This window comes from Dipteris shenzhenensis, chromosome 30, assembly GCF_047967505.1.
Source record: "Dipteris shenzhenensis isolate YYH24624 ecotype China chromosome 30, Dip_SZ_1.0, whole genome shotgun sequence".
In the NCBI taxonomy this organism is placed as follows: domain Eukaryota; kingdom Viridiplantae; phylum Streptophyta; class Polypodiopsida; order Gleicheniales; family Dipteridaceae; genus Dipteris; species Dipteris shenzhenensis.
Window position 1 is genome coordinate 19,013,281 of NC_141625.1, and position 20,503 is coordinate 19,033,783.

General features: G+C 48.6%; 1 protein-coding gene across 2 annotated transcripts in view; it reads left to right on the forward strand.

Moving 5' to 3' along the window:
- Window positions 1-20,503, forward strand: part of LOC147881804 (Transducin family protein / WD-40 repeat family protein) — a 124,563-nt gene that overhangs the window by 35,717 nt on the left and 68,343 nt on the right. For both annotated transcript variants that reach the window (XM_087401683.1, XM_087401682.1), the window contains exons 6-8: window positions 10,292-10,448; window positions 10,569-10,651; window positions 10,778-11,008. In XM_087401683.1, coding sequence (XP_087257809.1) covers window positions 10,292-10,448; window positions 10,569-10,651; window positions 10,778-11,008 — 471 coding nt within the window. The remainder of the gene's footprint in view (window positions 1-10,291; window positions 10,449-10,568; window positions 10,652-10,777; window positions 11,009-20,503) is intronic.

Sequence of the window (20,503 nt, forward strand, 5' to 3'; positions counted from 1 at the left end):
CGTTTCTAAAAACGTTTCTTGTGACATTGTCTCCTGGCAAGCTAAGCGAAAAGGGGTGGAAATGATCTCTTAGAAGTTCCAGAAGAATGTCTTAGTCAAGCCATCTTTGCCACGACACTTCTGGGTCGGGAGGGCCTTGAGGGCTTCCTAGATCTCCTCATCCGTGAAAGGCTCCTGCACAACTCTCATGAGACTACTGTCAGAACGTGGTCCCAAACTATCTCACGGGCCACAAGGCAGGATGGAGTCATCCTCTCCGCCTGAAAGAGTTGGTTGTAGAAAACTGTGGTCAGCTCTAGAATCTCATGTGGATCGGTATGCATAATCCCCTGCGGATCCCGTAAACGTTGCAAACAACGGCATACCTGTGGATCGAGGTCCAGTGGTATGAAAGAACTGCTTCGTCATCTTGTCCCCCTCCTGTACCCAACGGGCCTGGGTGGAGTGGTAGGAGAACTCAGCCCGCTAAACCTCTGTGTCCCGGAACTCAAGGCGCATGCTCTCGTATTTTTCACTAAGCCACTGGGATCCCGGGTCCTGCTCCCTGAGCCTCTCAATGGAGGCGAGGTCTTATTGCAGTGCACGCTCGTGCTCCTAAAGAGCCCTCCTCCGTCCAAGGGCGTGAGACTGAAACTCCTCATTGCTCCTCTGAATTGCATCTGCCACCCACGAAGCCCAACCCTCTTGAGGTGTTGACTCTGATTGCTGCCAAATCTCTGCCATAACCTGCTGAATCTTCTCATCTTGCAGGAGGTCCTCTAGAATACAGACCCTCCAACGATCTAGGAGTCAACATCTGGCAGACACTCTGTCAGCCTCATCCAAAAGGCCGGAAGTTGCTGTCTGCATGCCGAGGCATACACCTTTAGGATTGCGATCCTAGACTCTTAAATCCTAACTCCCATCCAAATTGTTGCCCTGGGATAAGCTCACCTTGATCGTAGACCTCTGGGGCCACCGCCTGGAAGACCGAGATGCAGAGCCCTCCGCTCTGTCCTACGGCAGGAGACAACACCTCCGAGCTTCTCCTGGGAAGAAGATGATGGTGTCGTCAGATGTTTGAAGCTGAGAACTTGTGCTTCTGTATCAAAAGGAAGTCCACTGCTCGCCCTACTACTACCCTCTACAACTCCTGCCGAAGGATCAGGTACTGCGGTTGACTACGTGCACGGTCGTGGAGCCCGTGCAAGTTCCAACTCACTATGGTCTAACTCATGAGGACAGGGAAACAGGACACAAGGCTCGCCTATGAGTGGGTGCGTGCTCCAGAAATACTGCCTTTTGGGTTTATAGGGCGAGTAGTCCGTGTCCGTCCGACGGCGTACCAAGGTGGACACCGGCTATATGCCAATCTTCCGCGCCCACTACAACATAAAGGAGACATCCACTTCGAACATCTCAGCACACTTCTGGAGTGGCCAGTAATGTGCCGGATCAATCCTTGCCTCAAGTGGCAATTTGATAACCCCTACTGTCAATCGTCCAGAGCAGGTACTACCAAGAGAGGTATTTTTTTCAAAGTTTGGAGAGGATCTCCTTTCTTCTTTGAGTCTCCTTCAAGGTTGAGGTGGCACTTTCAGCCTCCACCTGTTGTTAGCTCGTATTGAGCTGTTTTTTTTTCTCATGCATGGCATGATGTACTCCCACATTTGAGCTTGCTCTTGCGGTTTTCATTCATACTTAATGAAGTAATCTTCTTGAAAAAAAACCCATAGATCGTCAGGATCAGTGTAGGATTTGCAGGACCCCTAGGCACTTTGCCAGAGATTGCCCAAGTAAGAGAAAAAAGAAAAGGCTTACAAGGTCCACGGGTGTAGCGCCTCATAGCACCACCTCGGCTGGACCTTCTTCACGATCTACTACTCATCCTACCACTTTTCGAGTTGCTAGACCTTCCACCTCTCGCTCAGGACCGTGCGTTACAATCCTGGACCTTCTTCTACAGCGCGACTAGGACCCTTAGCACGTCCTCCAGTCGTCCCACGTTGGGTGCCAGTCAGAGATGGTGAGCCGGTTCCACCTCAGGAGGCTACTAATGGCGCCATGGACCCTTCCTTACAGGCATGAGATATTCTTGTCCTAGTTCCTTGTGATGATGAGGTTGCTCGTGTCCCCTTAGATGTTCATGTATAGGAGCTTCCATCTGTGGAGCAGCTCATTGTCGAAACCCGTGCCTTACTTGATGTTAATGCTACATTTATGGGTTCGCTTCGTCAGCAGCCCCCTTCCTCTTCTGCTCCTCTTTCTTCACCTCTTGACAGAGGCAAGGGGGTTATTGCTACCACTCCACCATTTGCAGGGATCATCCGCACACCTACGCCAAAAGCATCACTCATGAATTCTTTTGCAGTTCTGACAGACATGGCAGAGTTTGAGTTAGGGGAGGAGTTTGTACCCTCTACCTTTGGGGAGCAGGTTGTTCAAATCACCGTGGACAGAGCTTCCCCTTCTGCAAATGTAAGAGTGCTTTTCCTAGTTGACTTCCCTCCTCTTGATAGGAGGAATTTTTCCTACGAGAGGGTTGTCTCCGCTACCAGGTCGGGTAAGGTTTTTCATCCGGCCTCTTCCTCTCACCGATGAGGATTGTCAGTTGGAACGTTCAGGGCCTCAGAGGTGTACCTCATAGGCAGCGGATTTGTAACCAACTTCATCCAGGTGTTATTGGGGGCCCCATTGATATTCTTATGATTCAGGAACACAAACTGGATGTTAGGGATTGTGCAAGTCGGGTAAGCTTCTCTCAGGCCATACTTTTTGGTCACCCGCCTTAGGCACCAAGGGAGGTACTTGCATTTCTGTTTCTTCTTCGATGCTCCCCTTGGTGATTGGACATGGGATCATAGTTTTCAGAGCTCAGTGGATCATTCTTTTGATTGGTGGGCATAAGGGGACATGGGATCATAGTTTCCTTCAGAGCTCAGTGGATCATTCTTTTGATTGGTGGGTGTAAGGTTGGTTTCTTAAACCTCTATGCCCCCAATTCAAGAGGGGACCGTGTCCCTCTATGGAAGGAGCTGCTTTCTTGGTCATGCATTGCAAAGTCTTGGATCATTGGGGGTGATTTCAACATGGTTGAAATGCCCACAGACAAAAGAGGAGGTATGGAAGGTGGTATTCATTCCCTAGAGAGAGCAGGCTGGGATGCCTTCCTTTTTCAATACAGTGGCAAAGATGCTTGGCATGATGATGCTTTCCACACTCAGCCACAGTCACTCTTGTTTTCTTGGTCAAACAGGAGATTGCAGATGCCTATCCATGCATGGGTTGACAAATTTTGTGGATGATTGGGCTTTGGACGAAGGTGGGACAGTATGCATTACACCTGGGGTGTCCACTTCAGATCATTTCCCAGTTGTTTTGTTGGTTTCAGATTCTCAGGTGAGGAGTTGCTCTGCCAGTATCAGGAATCCAGATGCCTTCTATGTAAAGGAGGGCCTCACAGAGGTAGTGTTCTGGACTTCGGTATCTCACATGCACAATGGGCAGCTTTCCCCGTCAGATGTAGCTACAGTCCTCTCAGATATTAGCGACTTTTATCATTCAGTTGCTCGTATCAAGAGAGGTGAGATCCTCTGGCGAGAGATAGATATCTGCCAGTAGGCTGCTCTTCAGAGGGAAGAGCAGAAGAGGCCTATAGATGCTTGGGTTCAAGAGTGCTTTGCTGCAGCAAGGGCTTAGTAGCAGTCATTGTTAGATCAAAGAGCAGAGTATGACAGAGAGTCATTTTGGACTCAGATGGGAGGTAGGGTCAACAAGCAATTCTTCTCTACTCTTCGCCCAAGACATAGTAAGAAGAGCGTTTCACAGCTTGTTGACGCAGACGGAGTTTTACAGACACATCTAGATGCCGTCTTGTAGGTAGCCACAGATTTCTATGCCTCCTTTCTTATGGCAGATCTTGACACACAGGCTAGAGATGATGCTCGAGTTGTTATTTGGCAGCACTTACCTATGTTAGTGACTAGAGATATGATAGTCTCACTTGATGCACCCTTCACCAACATAGAGTTCAGGACTGCTTTCTTTGCCCTTCACAAGGGCAAGTGTCCTAGCTCAGATGGACTTACCCCCTCTTTTTTAATTTCATTTTGGAATCAGATTGGGGATCACATTACCTCAGCCGTGCAGGGTGTTTGGGACTAAGGTGAGATGCCAGACTCACATACGAAGGGCCTCATTCATCTTATCCTAAAAGGGCATTGCAAGAATTTTAGTCTCAGTGGAGACCGATCACTTTGTTGGGTACTTTGTACAAACTCTTAGCAAAAGCAATCAACCTACGGCTGCAACCCTTTCTTCCAAATCTTATACATGATACGCAGACGGGCTTTGTCCATAGCAGGAGCATCTTCGATAACATCTTCTCATTTTGGGAGGCTTTTGACTAGGCCATGCATAATGGCCATAGGCTTGCCATTCTACTCTTGGACTTTGAGAAAGCTTATGACAGAGTAGCGGGGCTTTCTAGATTGTACCCTCATTCGCTTTGGATTCATAGATGCATGGATGAGAGGGATGTCATCTCTCTGCAGATCAGGCCATAGCCAGGTTCTTATTGGTGGAGTCAGGGGAGACAGGTTTTAGATTACCAGATTTCACATTTTTTAGAGTTCTGCCAGACTTGACCTTGCATCCAGAGTAGTGGTTGTAAACCAGGTATTATTGGCTACTGCTTGGTTCGTTTGCTCATGTTGGTACAGATCTAGAGGTTGTATCTCTCAGGTACAGATCTAGAGGTTGTATCTCTCAGCTTATGAGACCTATGAGGAACTTCCTATGGAGTGGATTAGATGGCACCTCAAATGTTTTAGCCAAGGTGGTTGGGGAGACCCTCATTCTCCCCACAGGGGAAGGAGGTCTTAATGTTATTGATCCAAACTTGCAATGTATGGCCTTGCTCTCAAGTTTGTAGTGAGAGGATTGATGCCTAGACAGGAGCCTTGGAAAGATTTTTTCTTACACAGCATCCAATCTTGTATAGCATCTCATGGGGGAGATTGGATGGGCAGCTCGAGATGGGATCTTTAGTTCATCCCATCTTAGATCTCCCTCTTCCCCTCTCATGGCTGCCATTTTGAAAGGTTGGGGCAGCTTCAGAGGCACTCTTCGGAGAGTTCCACCCTCCTCTCGCTAAGAAATAGACAAGCAGCAGTCATGTGGAATAACTATATATTGGATGGGCATAGCAGATCAGTAGGAGTGTCACATTATATGGAGTGGTTTAGATGGGATAGGGGGACCTGCTTCCATAGTAGGTGCGTGGAAGGCTTTTAGGAAGCTTCTAGAGGATTAGAGACTCTTATCAATTGGCCACCTCAGAGGGAGTGCAGCCAGGATGCAACAGAAAGAGACAGCCATACCAGTAGAGTGGATAGATACAAATGTCATGCCAATCATAGAGTCCACTTGGTTGGGAGCTTTCACGGGGACGGGTATTTCTTTATAGGTTATTGCCTTACGGGATGCACTTGAGGAGACCCTTGTCTTTGGTGTTCAGTCGGGAGGCTGACTTCTCAGATCTTCAAATGGTATTCTTTTGGACGTTGCCTTCCAGCTTGTTAGGATTGCAGGTTACATGGAGAGGGGCACAGACTCACAGTGGTATCTTGATTCTGACTTTGTTCTCCTGGCACTTGGGTCTTGGAGACTTGGTTATATGGTGGTTCCCCCATTAGGTTCTTGTTGTGGGACCCAGGGGAGTGGGAATGAAATGATGAAGGGCACCGAGAGAAGAGCTTCCCCTTCTATCGTCACACAGTAAAAAATGCTAGGAGATTTCAGCTTAGTAGTAGAGGTTGGAGGCCTTCTAGAACTCCTCATTGGGATAGTTTTTAGATTTTTGCAAGGTGCAGAAAAGCTTTTGGAGGAGGCTCTGGAAATCCCTCAGGAATAGAAAGATCAGTCTCTTTTTTTGGCTTACTATTCATGGAGGTATTGCAGTGAACCTGTGGAGATCCAAGTTCGGGGCTGACCTTACTTGTCCTCGATGCCACACAACAGTTGAGTCAGTTCAGCATTGCCTCTGGGAGTGCAGACAGGCGAGGACGATCTGGAAGGGTGTTGCTAGGATTTTTAGCATATTTCATAGAACGCCCTTCTTCATGACTTGGGTTATCTCTTATTGGCCCTCAGGTGTTTTTCGAGGGACATGACTCAAACTCGGCCTTCATTATACGACGACACTCTGTGGAGTCATGTTCTCTCCAGGATGTTCTCTTCACTCCTTTCAGAGCTGCTCATGTCTCGGTAGACACTTCATGGGAGATTCTGGCTAGCATTGCAGCTTGGCATATTTGGAGGGCCAGATTTACGGAGGCGATAAAGGGTTCCCAGGTTCACCCTTCATAGTCTATGGCCAGTATATGGGCTGATACTATACATACACTAATGTCCATCTAAGCGAGCATGCAAGGATCCTCCAGAGCAGCTACAGCTAGGAGAGATACTTTTGCCAGAGTTTGGAGAGGATCTCCTTTCTTCTCTGAGTCTCCTTTAGGGTTGAGGTGGCATTTTCAGCCTCCACCTTGGATTTTTGTTAGCTCTTTTTGAGCTGGGTTTTTTTTTCTCATGCATGGCATGATGTAGTCCCACATTAGAGCTTTCTCTTGCGGTTTTCTTTCATACTTAATGAAGTAATCTTATTGAAAAAAACCCACCCCCATAGATCGGCTTCTCCCACGTGAAGCTCAATTGGAAGTTCACTTCAGCACTGTGAGCGTGCCAAAGATCAAGTCTCAGTGGACCCATCCACTTGTCCATCATGCGTAAGATCTGATCCCCCATCACAGCATCAAATACCCCTTAGGTCGACTTCTCCAACCTTGTGGAGGCGAACTAGAATCGCCAAACTAGATGAGTCTGGGTACGCTGATCGAACCCCCTTTTCGGGGCTTCAAGATCATGAGCGTCCTCTCCAGTGGTAGAGGGTAGGAGTTCGGGATCTCCAGGTAGATCTAGGGCCCCAATCTGCAAAATTTTCTCGGAAAAGGGCGCCCAGGCTGAAGTTTGGGAACTGATGATCAGGAGGACGAGTCCCTTTCCTCTGAATCCCTCCCTAAATAGGATGGCTGAGAAGGAAGGGGGATAGGCTGCTGAGACGAGGAGGCAGGGCTGATAGGAGGGTGGGAGGGGGGGAGGCCAAAGAAGCTGCAATGGGGGGGGAGACCGGGATGGAGGGGGGCAGGTGGTGAGGATGATCATGGCAGGATCGGCGAGGGGGGAGCTCGGAAGGAGGGGGAGGGTATGGAGAGGAAGAGAGTTCTGGAGGGGGAGGGGAATGGGAGGGAATAGTGACAGTCTCAGGCCCTCCCTCCTGATCAGGCACACCTGAGCTCTAGGTCCCCTTCTCCTCGACCGCTGCCTGGCTACCCTCCTCTGCAGCTTCTGCCATCGCAACGTCAGGGGCTCCAGAGGCATGCTATTGGTGCAAGGGTGACTGTGGTCGCTGTACCTCCACTACTGGAGGATCCTTTTGCTACACCGTGGTCCCTACTATTGAAGGGGAGGGGACTCCAACCAGAGGCTCCTATTGTTGCTCCTCCCTGGGGTGCCTCTCGTCCTGCTCCCTCTCTCTCCCTACGTCTAGCGCGTTATTTGCGACGCTTTCGAGCCAATTTGCTTTATTTCTTTTTCTTTTTTCCCACCTGGGTCCACTCTCCCTTTGAATGTGTCACCCAGGGGGTCTGGGACTTGTGCTGCTCCTATCTGGAGGGATGCCGAGCTTTGACCTATTGACTCTGTCTGTCCTACTGGGGAGGGGGGGAAGGAGTCTGTCCTTGATGACCACGCAGGTAGTTTCGGGCTAGATGGCCCATTTGCCTGCAACGAAGACACTGTCCTAGTAAGCTGGAGATCTCTACTCTCTGATGAAGTGTACCCCCCTCGAGGCGAATTAGCTCTGGGAGGGACTTCGGGATCTCAACCACCAATCTGATTTTGGGGACCCCGTCGTTTGCTACCATTGAAGCTGCCGAATTTGGCGGGGACTCCAGCACCGTACCAGCTCTACCAATGGAGGGAAGGATGGCTTTGTATTCCTTTGGAAGCCCCAGGAAGCGGAGCATCACCGAGAAACGGGGAACATGGTGTGTTGTGTCCACGTTTTCTACTGTGAAGCCATGGTACCAAGGGAAAAGGTACACCAAATGCGGGCCAAGGAGGATGGGGCTCTGCTCCACAAGTGTCAAGGCGGTAGTAGCAAGAGAGCTCAGCTGGATGAGGAAGATGCCTCTTTTGTAGATGGTGACCTCTTGGATGTGGTCTCCTTCTGGTGCCAAGCTCGCCTGGATCTAGTCTCTCACCTGTCTCCTTGTGGGAGTGAGGCCCACTATTCTGCCCACAACTGCCTTGTCATGAAGTGATTGGACTGCATGTTGCACCTGTTGTGCTTGTCTGCTGGAGAAAGGATAACCTTGACACTGTAGGATTCGAAGGTGCTGCCATTTGAGCCCTTTTGGCCAGACAAGTGGAGAAGAAGGCATGGGTGGGGGGCGGAGGGCAGCTAGAGGAGGAGCGGAGGAGCCGGAGGGGGGGGGAGAGAAGGAGTTGCGGTGTGGGGGGGGGCAAAAGGAGGCACGGGAGGGCGGAGAAGCGTGACGGGAGGAGTCGCGGGGGGCGCAGGTGAGGAGCTGCGGGGGCGGGCTGGAGGGGAGGGAGGGAAGGCTATGGCGGAGCAGCTTCGAGAGCACGGAGCAGCACCATGTCACCTCACGATGTCACCTCACGAGAGTGGAGGTGAATAGCGATCAACTGGCAATAGTTTGTCACAAGGTGGACCTGGTCCCATTGCCAATGCTCGGTGAAGATTTGTTCTTCCTTACATTCTCCTGATGGTGAACAAGCATGAGACCACTCTTTATCGAATCAAACCAAAAATTGTGAATGCACGAATTCTGTGTCCAAAAGTTGGGAACACACCCTTCCAAAACTGTCGGGGGACGAGGGCCATGGATATATCCTATTACCTCACAAGAGCAAAGCCATTTTGTCATTTCGTTTAGAATACTGTTGTGGACTTTTACTGTGGGGATCTTACCTTTGCTAGACTTTCCATCTTGTCGAGCATTTGCTTCATTTTTTTCAAGTGTTCCAGTTCCTTTGGAGGCTTCCGCGTCTTCGTGTTTTGGATTCTAGAGGATAATTTTAGCTAAGGGAGTGAGCATTTCCCAAGCTGTTTGCTTCGGGACCGGGGGAGCTTAAAAAAGACTTCTACTTCCTCCTTGGACAGCGCAAGTGGAGGGCCCCCTTACTGGCACCTCCAGCATGGGGCTTCCCTTTCGTCGCATTTTGGTGCAAGTCAGTTGGCTCAGGGGCTCCATTGGGCAGACGACTCTAACTTGGCGACGAAAAGGTCTTGACTTTTGCTGCCCTTTGTTTTCCACTCTCTCCCTGACCAAAACCGAGGAAGTTTTTTGGGGCGGCTTTGAACTCTGTCAAAAGTTTTCAGAGTGCATCAGCCTCACCATACTTCTCTACAGTTCCCAAATGTCACTTTCCTCCAGATGTAAGGTGAATCCTGGAAGGGGAGGGGATAGATTTGATCTATCCGTCCTTCCTCCCTCAGTTCCCTGCATGTCAACATCAACTTCACTATTACAAGTCCTAGATCTCCGTGACCAATTCCATCACCTTTGGCAGCTGAACTAGCAGAAACCCTATCTCCTCCGCCATAGCTAGAGGAGGCCATCCTTCACACCCTCATAGGACAGCTCAGATTAGTTCCGTAGCTTCCTATTATGACTTCTTGAAAAATATTGTGAATGACGAAATTCTAGAATCCTTACCCAGATGGCAAGGTATGCTTGGGGAGAGAAGAAAGAGAGTAACGCACCATGGGGTCCAATATGCCCCCTCTAGGTGGTGGTTCCTACTTCCCATCTAGAGTATTCATACTTGTAATTCCAACAAGCAAAGAGCCAATGATAGTACATCTAGAAGTATCCCTTGTTCACAATTGGAAGGATCATTATGTTTACAATATTGGCCCATGGCCTTTACTTATGAGAACACAAAAATAGCTTTGTTCTTTGTTTCATGCCTCTCTAAACTAGTTGTCTCCCTGCCCCCGCCCCGTCCCCCTTCCTTCTCTCTCATTATTCTTTTTGTTGTTTAAAAAGAAACTTAATTAGTAAGATTGGGTATATTCTAGTCTTATGAATGTATGTATTTATATGTTAATGAACAGTATAGCTGCATCAGAATCGGCACTCTCTTATATGCCGAAAATTTGAGTGGAGAAGCATTCTAGTTCTAGCTTGGAATCTGCAAGTTGCTTAACTAAGTTCTTGTCCAGTGTACGGACCTGGACTATAGATATGGGACAGTGTGAGGCACTATCATCATTGATATCATCTGTAAAAGTCAATACGGAAAGTGATGGAGAAATTCAGGCTGCAGCTGTGTTTTATGGTCATACAGCTCGTATATGGGACTGTTACATTGATCAGAAGGTAAAGTGCAGCTGTCTTATGTTATAAGGGTGTTTGGATGTTTGTCACATGGCTCATTTGTTCATGTAGCCTGGTTCTTACACGTTTGATACCAATGCTTCTTAGTTTGCCTTGTTACAGGTGTTGATAACGGCAAGTGAAGATTGCACTTGTCGTATCTGGACTTTGGATGGGAAACTTCTCACAAAAATTGTTGCTCACATGTATGGAAATGCAGTAATGTTTCTGTAATTTCTGTAATATTGCTGAAAAGAATTCTGTAGAGTGTGTTGTTCCACCTTTCAAGGAAGAATGCATGCTTATTGACTAGTTTTATCAAATTGTTGTAGGGGACGAGGAATTTGGCGTTGTGTATATGATTCAACAAATTTTGTTCTGGTTACTGCTGGAGCAGATGCTTCCATCAAAGTGCATTCTTTGTACAAGTGGGCCTCAGAATTAGATCCAATTCAGTATGAGGCAGCTTCACTAGGAGGATCAGGGCCTCAGTTGGAGGTCTTCTCATTTTCTTTGGAAGGGGCACATACATGCTATCAAAAAGCTGATGACCTTTTGGACAGGTATTGTCACAGTCCAGGACTTCATTTACCGGACAAATTTTTATATTCCATGTATGCATCACATTTTTCCTGAGAATGAGCAATTGCCTAGAGTGTCTTATGGCTTCCAACTCTTCTCATGAATTGTTGCAGTGGGCAGTATGAGACCCTGGTATGAAGTATATATATGAGGAGATTACCAAGTCATGAAATTTGAGTTGCTGTCAGCCATAATGGGCAAGTGCCTTTATGGATACTCAATATTCATCAGTAGCTGTCTACTAGGTGTTGGTAGCTTCAGAAAATATACTTGGATGGGTTAAAAAAAGAAATGATGGTAGGTTCGGAGTACAGCAGCAAAGCCTGATGCAAATCAGAAAGATGCTTTTGGCCCAAAGGTTATCCTGATTGTATGTTGACAAAAGGGACTTTCTCAGTAAGTATGTTGAGAATTGAGAAAGTAGCTTTCAGCAGACCACCTTTACTGGTACAGAGATTCACTTCTCCTGCTGGTCATGCTTGTTTTTTTTTTTTGCAAAAAAGAGACTTCTATTAAGTATTAAAGAAAACCGTTAGAGCAAGCTCCATACGGGAATACGGGATACACCATGCAATGCATGAAAAGCTCAAGAGCCAAAAAGAAAGTATTGGGGCTGATAGTGCCATCTCAATCCGGTAGCAACCTCCGAGAAAAAGGGAGAACCCCTCCAAACTCGAAGAGGTCATGCTTGTTTTAAGAAAAGGGTATCCAGAACACTCTGAGAATGTGAATGTGAATGGGCAAAAGGTTGTCTACTGTTTCAACCCTGTCGGCAAAACAGGACATTGCTGAATTGCTCTAGGAGATAGTGCATGTGAGCTCATGTTACACCCGTCTAACCATGGGTTACCTGTAGCTAGCCCTAGGTTTGGGGAATGCCATAGAGCGTGAGGCTCTTAGCCAAGGATGGAAGGCTCTAGGCGAATGATAAAGAATATCACCTGAAATAGAGGTTCAAGGGGTAAAAAGACATTTTTTTGGCTGTGGCCTCTGGCTCTAAAAAGAGAGTATGGTAGGGAGGTATTTATAGGAGTTTCTAAAGTGTTCACTATTTGTTCATATATAGATGATGTTCTCTAAAATGAGGGTTATAATGAAAAATAAGTAAGTATATGGTTCCATAAATGAGAAATCAAGAAAGAATTGTATATTCCTTTGAGAAATATACAAGCATGGTTGGTGTCAAAAATTATCGCTCGGACTTTTCTGCTCGTAGGTTTTTGCTCGGAAAGTGTGCACATCCCTTTGGGAACAAGGAATAGTCTTGCAGGCTTTGCTGGTTTGAGAGGGAGGTACTCTGATGATCGATCTTTTGTTAGGAGGAGATCTTTTGGGGTCGATCCTAAGATAGACCCCTTCATTTCAGAGTGGCAGAGTCACATCAACCTCTGAGTCCCCGTCTTGTAGGTGTAGGTTTATTGCGATTTTCTGTTTCAAAACAAAAATTTTATGTGAACTTGCTAGAGTCTAGATTGTTCACGACATAGCTTGAAGTAGCCTTTTGGCTTCAAGTGATAGAGTCTAGGAGGTAGTGGAAAACCGTGTGTAGATGTGGTTACTTAATTTGAGAACTGCAAGGATTTACTGCGCATGTTATCGTTCATTTTCAGCTCTGCTCAAGTAAATTTTGGAGCCTGCTCAAGTCACTGAGGACTATTAGAGTAGCCTTGTTACTTAGCAATGAAGGAAGAACTTACAGGCAATGCACCTGTAGAGGCAGTCTTGCTACCCCCGCTACCCCCTGCTACCCCCCCCACTACCTCCGTTGCTTAGCAATGAAGGAAGAACTTACAGGCAATGCACCTTTAGAGGCAGTCTTGCTACCCCCACTACCCCCCTGCTACCCCCCCCGCTACCTTTGCTACCCCCTCGCTAACCCCCTCCGCTACCCTTGCTACCCCCCCACTACCCCCTCCGCTACCCCTCGCTACCCCCTCTGCTAACCCCCCGCTACCCCTCGCTACCCTCTCTACTACCCCCCCACTACCCCTCTCTACCCCTCCGCTAACCCCCGCTACCCCCTCGCTACCCCTCTGCTATCCCCCCGCTACCCCCCCCCCCCCCCCCCCGTTTTAAAAAATAAATAAATAAAAATGTCCCAAAAAAAAAAAACCCTCCCCGCTCTCAACTCCGACTTAAAAAAAAAGCAGCTTCGACCTCCTGCAATCCCTTCTTTGCCCACTGCTGTTTCCCCCATAATGAAGGGAACATGGGGATGAGGACAGGAGACTAGGCGGGAGACCCTTCACTCCAAATCTGCATACGCGTGGAGATGAGGAAGGGGAATGGTGACAAGGCGAAAACACAAAAGCAACTCAATCTGGAGGACTTCAACAAACGCAGCAACTAGAGCGGTTTGACAGTGGACAGCACCGTGGCCCAGAAGAAAGGGGCCCACCCAAAGCCCATGCCGCTCACCACATCCTTGACCTCTATGGTTATCACCACTATTTCACCACTATCATCCGCCTTATCATCTACGCCACCTCTCTCCTCCCCCTCTCTTGAATCATCATCACAGGTCTCCTCTCCAGTAGCCTCACCACTGGCCCCACTAGCCACGGCTCCACAGTACTTTCCCCTCGTATCACCTCTACCTCTCAGTCAGCCACCCTCGTCCGGCCTCGCTACTCCTACATATCACTCCCCTGCCCAGATCATGCTGTCCCCACCCTCAGTACAACCTCAGCAGCCCACCTTCATTCCAACCCCTCTCGAGATCCAGTTCCCACTTGGACGAGGACATCTTAGGCCCCCGCCAGATGCTTGGGACTCCCTATTGGCTGAGATACATAGCATCCGGGCCCGTCAAGCAGAGCTGACACATTACACCTAGGAGTAGGCCCGATACACCCAGGAGCAGGCCTGCATTATACATGAGCAAGGCACCCTTATCCAAGGACTTAGACACGACATCACACAACTTCGAGAGGAGCTCGGGACCCTCAGAGCAGCGCCTGAGGGACCCCAGTCACAGAGATGGAGGCACAGATAGCCACGATACAGTCGGCTATAGCAGGGACAACTAGATGGGTGGACGTGGTGAAACGGGAGCCCGCAAAGGCAACCGTTTCAACCACCATACAGGAGCAGCAGCAGAGGGCTTCGAAGGCCCTCAACATCTGGATACGAGGGATCACGCGAGACAGCACCATCACCACTACGACGCCCATGGAGGAGGCGATCACCTTTGTGACCACCACCATGGGAGTCCCCGACCATGGCATAGAGGGAGTATGGCGTGTTGGGAGATATCCCAACCGAGAGCAGCCCCTAGTCATTCGCTTCAGAGATTCACATGCTCGACTAGCGACACTTCGACACTGAGCCTCTCTAGGAGAGCATCCCACCCTATCCATGGACGAGGATTTGACACCAGTACAGATTGAGGAGCGACGAGTTCTTCTGCAACAGCGGGATGTTGCCTGCAAGGAGGGAAAATGGGCCGTGGTCCGAGATGGTAGGTTGTTGACCTGCACCCGTCGGGCTCCCACCCGTACCTCCTAGGGGGACGGGGCCTATGAGACTCAGGTTTTCGAGACCCTAGATTGCACCATTTGGAACTATAATGATACCTTATGGTCAGACTCAGGCAACTTCTCGAAGTCTTATACAGGACGAGACATAGTCTTTTACACGGAGACACACCAGAGCCCAGAGCGTCCACTATCGATAGTCAGTGGCTACACATATGGGAGTCAGCCTTCAAGGATGAGACGAGGGATACAGGAGGAGTCTGAGGATCAGGCAGGGTCACAGTATTGTACAGGTCTTCCCTCATTGGAGCCATCTCCATTGAGAGGAAGGACACACACTCCCGATTCATGTGGATCCGGATCCAACGTACAGACACCCGTGACCTTTTCATAGCAATATGCTACTTCCCGCCAGACACATCCCACTTCGCTAGAGTGGCATGAGAGGAGGGTGAGACATCGCCATATGCACCCTTACATCAGGATATCCCAGACCTTTCAGCCCGTGGGGAAGTTCTCCTTGTTGGGGACTTCAACGCTAGGATGAGCACGCGCCAAGCACCACTCCTGGACTTCCGAGATGACTCTATCATGCTACCAGACATGGACCTAGACGTACAGACACCCGTGACCTTTTCATAGCAATATGCTACTTCCCGCCAGACACATCCCACTTCGCTAGAGTGGCATGAGAGGAGGGTGAGACATCGCCATATGCACCCTTACATCAGGATATCCGAGACCTTTCAGCCCGTGGGGAAGTTCTCCTCGTTGGGGACTTCAACGCCAGGATGAGCACGCGCCAAGCACCACTCCTGGACTTCCGAGATGACTCTATCATGCTACCAGACATGGGCCTAGACGGAGCCGGTATGACCAGGACCTCATCGGACCGACACGGGCCTGTTACACCATATGGACACGCGCTCCTTGATCTGGGCAGGATGCATGATCTCATCATCTACAACCGGCTCGACCTATGGCCCTCCTCAGGTGGTTTTACTTGCCATCACACGGGGGGGGCACTAATGTAGTAGATTACATCATGGGATCCCCTACCTTCACTTGCGCCACCACTTGCACGTTGTTCACCAGAGGGGGAGTCAAGGACGCGACATTGAAACTGCACAATGACCGAACTAAGGATCACAAGGGGCTATGCACTGAGTTTATCGCATATGGAATCAACACGTTAGCCCCGATCCTAGCAAAGCTATTCAATGACGCTGTACTCCTTGGCTTCCCCGCATCTGGACACTCAACACCATCACCCCCATCCACAAGGTAGGGGATCCCATGGACCCGAGTAACTGCAGGACTATCATGATTGGACATGTGATGTCCAAGATCTATGCAGCTGTATTGATGCATCGGTCAGCCTATTCGCAGAGATGAGAGGGCTCAGAGCAGAGGGTCAAGCCGACGATTTTAGGCGAGACCATGGGACTATGGATCACATACTCACACTGAAGAGTGTCATTGAGGAGGCCAGATCACGGAAGAAGAGGGTATATTGTTGCTTTGTGGATTTTCGCAAAACCTTTGACACAGTAACTCGAGCTCGTCTCATCACACGCCTACAAACACTGGGATTTGATCAGGAGATCATCTGGGCAGTCATGGCACTGTATGAGAGAGTCTCAGGCCGAGTTCGGACAGGCGCAGGTTGGACAGATGAGATCTTGAGTACCATAGGGGTCAAACAGGGTTGTCCCTTATCACTGACCCTGTTTGGCCTCTACATCGATGAGCTTGAGACTTTCATGGGGGCATTCAGAGGGACTGGTTGCTCACTTGCCGGGTCATCATCAGGATTCTTCTATATGCAGATGACGTGGCACTCTTGTCGTCCACACCCGAGGGGCTCCAGCAACACCTGGATGCACTACAGGCTTTTTGTTTATCCCATGATTTGGAGGTCAACCTTGGCAAGACCAAGGTCATGATCTTTAACACCTCTCGAGCAAACATGCAACGGAAGCAATTGAGATCGTATCCTCATACACTTACTTGGGGGTCTTCTCCGGCCCGATCTTCACGATGAGACCAGCAATGCAGGCCAGACTGAGCAGGGGATACACCTCACTGGCTCGGCTAGAGAGACAATGCTTTCACTCCCACTTCTAGGACCCTCGGACCAAGGCTCTTCTCTTCGACTCCTTGGTCCGACCAACCGGTATGTATGGCAGCCCTTGTTGGGGGCCTGACATGTCAGAGAGAGAGTGGACACAGGTGGAGCGCCTGCAGATCCTTATGCTCTCACGGATGATCCGGGGGAAACCGTCTATACCACATCACATCATTCAGGCCGAGTTTGGTGCTTCTCCACTCCAGCTAGATGCAGCCTTTCAGACCATCACATATCTACACCGGGTTAGATCGTATGGGGACTGCACATCAGGGAGATAGAGGTTGCCATGGTTGGCTCTCGATTCCTCCATGAGGTTGGTAGCAGAGGGAGACGAGCGATGCTGGTATGCACGGACTAACAGATGGTTTGTGAGACTAGGGTTCCACATCGATAGGATACCTCCTTTTCAGTACAGTTTAGATGCCCCTCCAGTACTCCCACCAACCATCCCGATTGGGCCCCACACCAACCAGGTCATTCGAGAGGATCTCCTACAGCTACACACCTTTAGGACCTGGTTGGAGCCGAGGGAGCTTCCAGTGAAGCTGAGTTTCTACAGAGATTACTGTCTTCGTATTTCGGAGGAGGGATTCATCACACCACCGGGGTACACTGAGCTTCATATGCCTCACTCACTATAGATCTCCATCGGACAGTTTCAGGTATCATCACACCGCCTCCGCATAGAGAGCGGCAGAGCAGAGGGGATTCCTAGGGAGCATCGCTTATGCATATTGTGCGACTGTTAGGAGGTTGAGTTAGAGGAGCATTTTATTTTTAGGTGCCCAGTGTACTACGAGATCCGAGGTCACTACCACTGCCTCTTCAGAGATGGCTCCGGGCTCCTTTCCAGATTCCTCGCCTACCCAGATCAGAGATGCCTCGCGGCCTTCATTCACGAGGGGGTCCGACACAGAGAGTATTTACTCAGGCAACGGGGCTTGGCCACATCATCAGACACCTCTCAGAGCAGGATCACAGAGTTCTTCCCATCGAGTGACATTGATTGTCCAGTCTCTAGGCGCAGACGTGACAGAGACCCCAACCCGACGATCGTAGCATGACACACGAGACATCGAGGGGACACACAGATCACTCTGGGGGACCTCCCATCATTGTTTAGACCCGGGATACGTCCCACGGGAGTCACGGTGGCTCTGGTCTTGTGTCGAGCCTCGTCTAGGAGACCGAGATGCACGTCACCCCTTGACGGGCGCCAACGTCCCATCACCGGCTATGCACCAGCCAGGGCGACATGACATACGGAGGATTCTGCTCCGCTCCAGTCCTTTTCTTTTCATTGTTACATCCAAATGTATTTGATTATGTATGATCAGACTTAGGGTTCAACATGGGTGAGGATGCTCGTTTCAGTAGCTCCACCCTTTATGTGATTTGTATCAGGTTTTCTTTCAATCTCATAGACCCATCGGTCTTCCGAAGACTCTAATAAAATTTCTTTCTTTCTTTCTTTCTTTCTTTCTTTTTCCCTTGGAGGAAGAACCTATATATTTTTTGTTTCTGAAAAAAATTTGGGAGAGGAGTCTGAACATGGCCAGTGCTCAATGGTTATTCAGCATGTGTTAGCTTGTTGAATAGTCTATAATTTTGAGGCACTAAGAATTAGCTTTGGGTATTTTGCATGCACAGCTAAGGGAGGGTGCTCTAGTGTCCTTTGTAAGCACTAGTCTTACAGCTGTCTTTTAATATACATATATGGCACAAATTATTTGAGATTAACCTCGTGACATTTTGGGGATTGACTATCCAATATGCGATTAAATGAGGTGCTTATGTAAACATGATTATGTTATTGTGAGAATATAATGAAGTACGATAGTTAATGGAAATACATGTTCCTCTTTTTGGAACGATTGGCAAGAAGTTCAAATGACATGTGGACAATGTTGAGACATCCTCAGGACATGAAAAAGCCACAATGTCACTTTTGCAAATCGGGGTTTTCATGTAGTGAGAAGACATGTTGAGAAGTCCATGAACTTTTGCATGATTGTTAGCTTTCAAGATAAATCCAAGGCAAAATGAATGATCATAGCCTTGATTCCCGTTGTTTACAAATGCTTGAGTTCATGATTGAAATTAAAATAGCACTAAATTGGTAAGGAGATTTCTAATTCTAGGAATTGCATTAATTTTTGTTGTGAGATATAACCAATTGGTTTATTGTGACCAGACATTAGAAATTAATTCCTACCCAAAGTCCTAACAAGGATCCTCAAGATTATTTAAATTAATCTTGTTTATGCGTAAAGTTTTGAGATAATTTTTTATAGTGCATAAATTGAAGCTGTTCTATTGATAATTGATCGATTGTCTTGATGATCATGTAAATAGATTTGTGTTCTTAGCATTGGTGGTGTATCATCATTGTAACATCCATAGAGCGAAGTAAAGAATTGACTAAATATTTCTAGGGATTATGGATTATCTAGATACGAATCAAACGATTGAGATGGATCTCATATTTATTGAAGTTTGTTTATAATAATTGTTAATTGCAACTGAATGGCGTAATTTGTTCCTTTGGTTTTCAAGTTTTGAAGTTGCCATTAACTCATCTTTGAGAATATATTTGTTCTCGTTGCGGCCGACGAACGTGGATGAGGATGAAGGGAGGTGCTGAGAGAGGGACAAAGGCCGACAGTTGAGGGGAGAGAGGAGGGGTAGAGGGGGGAAGAGAAGAGGGAAGGGATGGGCTGAGGGGGGGAGAGGGGCAAGGAGGGGGGGGCTGTAGGGGAGGAAGGGAGGGACAGAGGGAGCAAGGCCAAGGGCAGCAGGGGAGGAAGCGAGGAGCCATGGGGGGGGGAGGGGCAGGGGCAGGGGCAGCAAGGGAAGAAGGGAGGGGTGGTAGGGTAGCGAGGGAGGGGGAGAGGAGCTTTGGGGGCAAGGGCAGCGGGGAAGGAAGGGAGGGGCTGGGAGGGCAGAGGAAGGGAATGGCCGGGGCAAAGGCAGCAGGGGGGAAGGGAGGCGTTGAAGAGGAGAGGCAGTGGGGGAGGGTGGGGAGAGGCAGTAGGGAGGGAGGTGGGGGAAGCAATGGCTTTCATTAGTGATCATTACTGATAATGTCCACTTCAGAAAGCAGCACATCATGGACTCCTTCCTTGCTGTGCTTAGGAGAGGAGCATGTTGGACAACATTTTCACTATTTGAGAGGCCACTGGCTGGTCGAGAACAAGAGTCACAGCCTCTCACGATCCTTCTTTTGACAAAGTGGATTGGGATTTCTTGGAGGGCATCCTGCAATGGCTAGGATTTTTAGCAAAGTTGTAATGTGGGCTATTTGCTTTATATACTTGGTTTTGGCTAGATTTTTCTAGCTTGGCACACTGGAGGTGCCGAATTCCTCACACATCAGTGAGGTAGGGAGTGACAAAATATGAAGAGGGGAGAGGAGAAGAGTGGAGATAATGAGAGAGGGCACAGCTAGAGAGCACACCACAAATGACTAACTGTACACTAGATTTAGTTGAAAATGTAGAATGTATACAAACCCATTTAGGGTTAGGGTTAGGGCATCTAACGCTTTCCTTTATAGCACTCTATTGGGTTAGTGCTATGTACATATGATCACATGATGGTGCTATGCACACATGATCACATGATGTTGAGCGTGAACTCTCAACACCTTCCCTCAAGATCAACATCATGAAGTAGGCCTTCCCTCAAGATGATGATTCTGGGTTATTGAAGAAGGACTGAACATTACATTTCATCACACCCCTTTAATGGGAATGTCCTTCCTCTGCGTCGAACCAAGAGCTAATCGGTAGGTGTTTCTCGAAAAGCTCTTTACCGAGTGGTTTGGTAAAGATGTCTGCAACATTCTCTTTGTTATCACAATGCTGCAG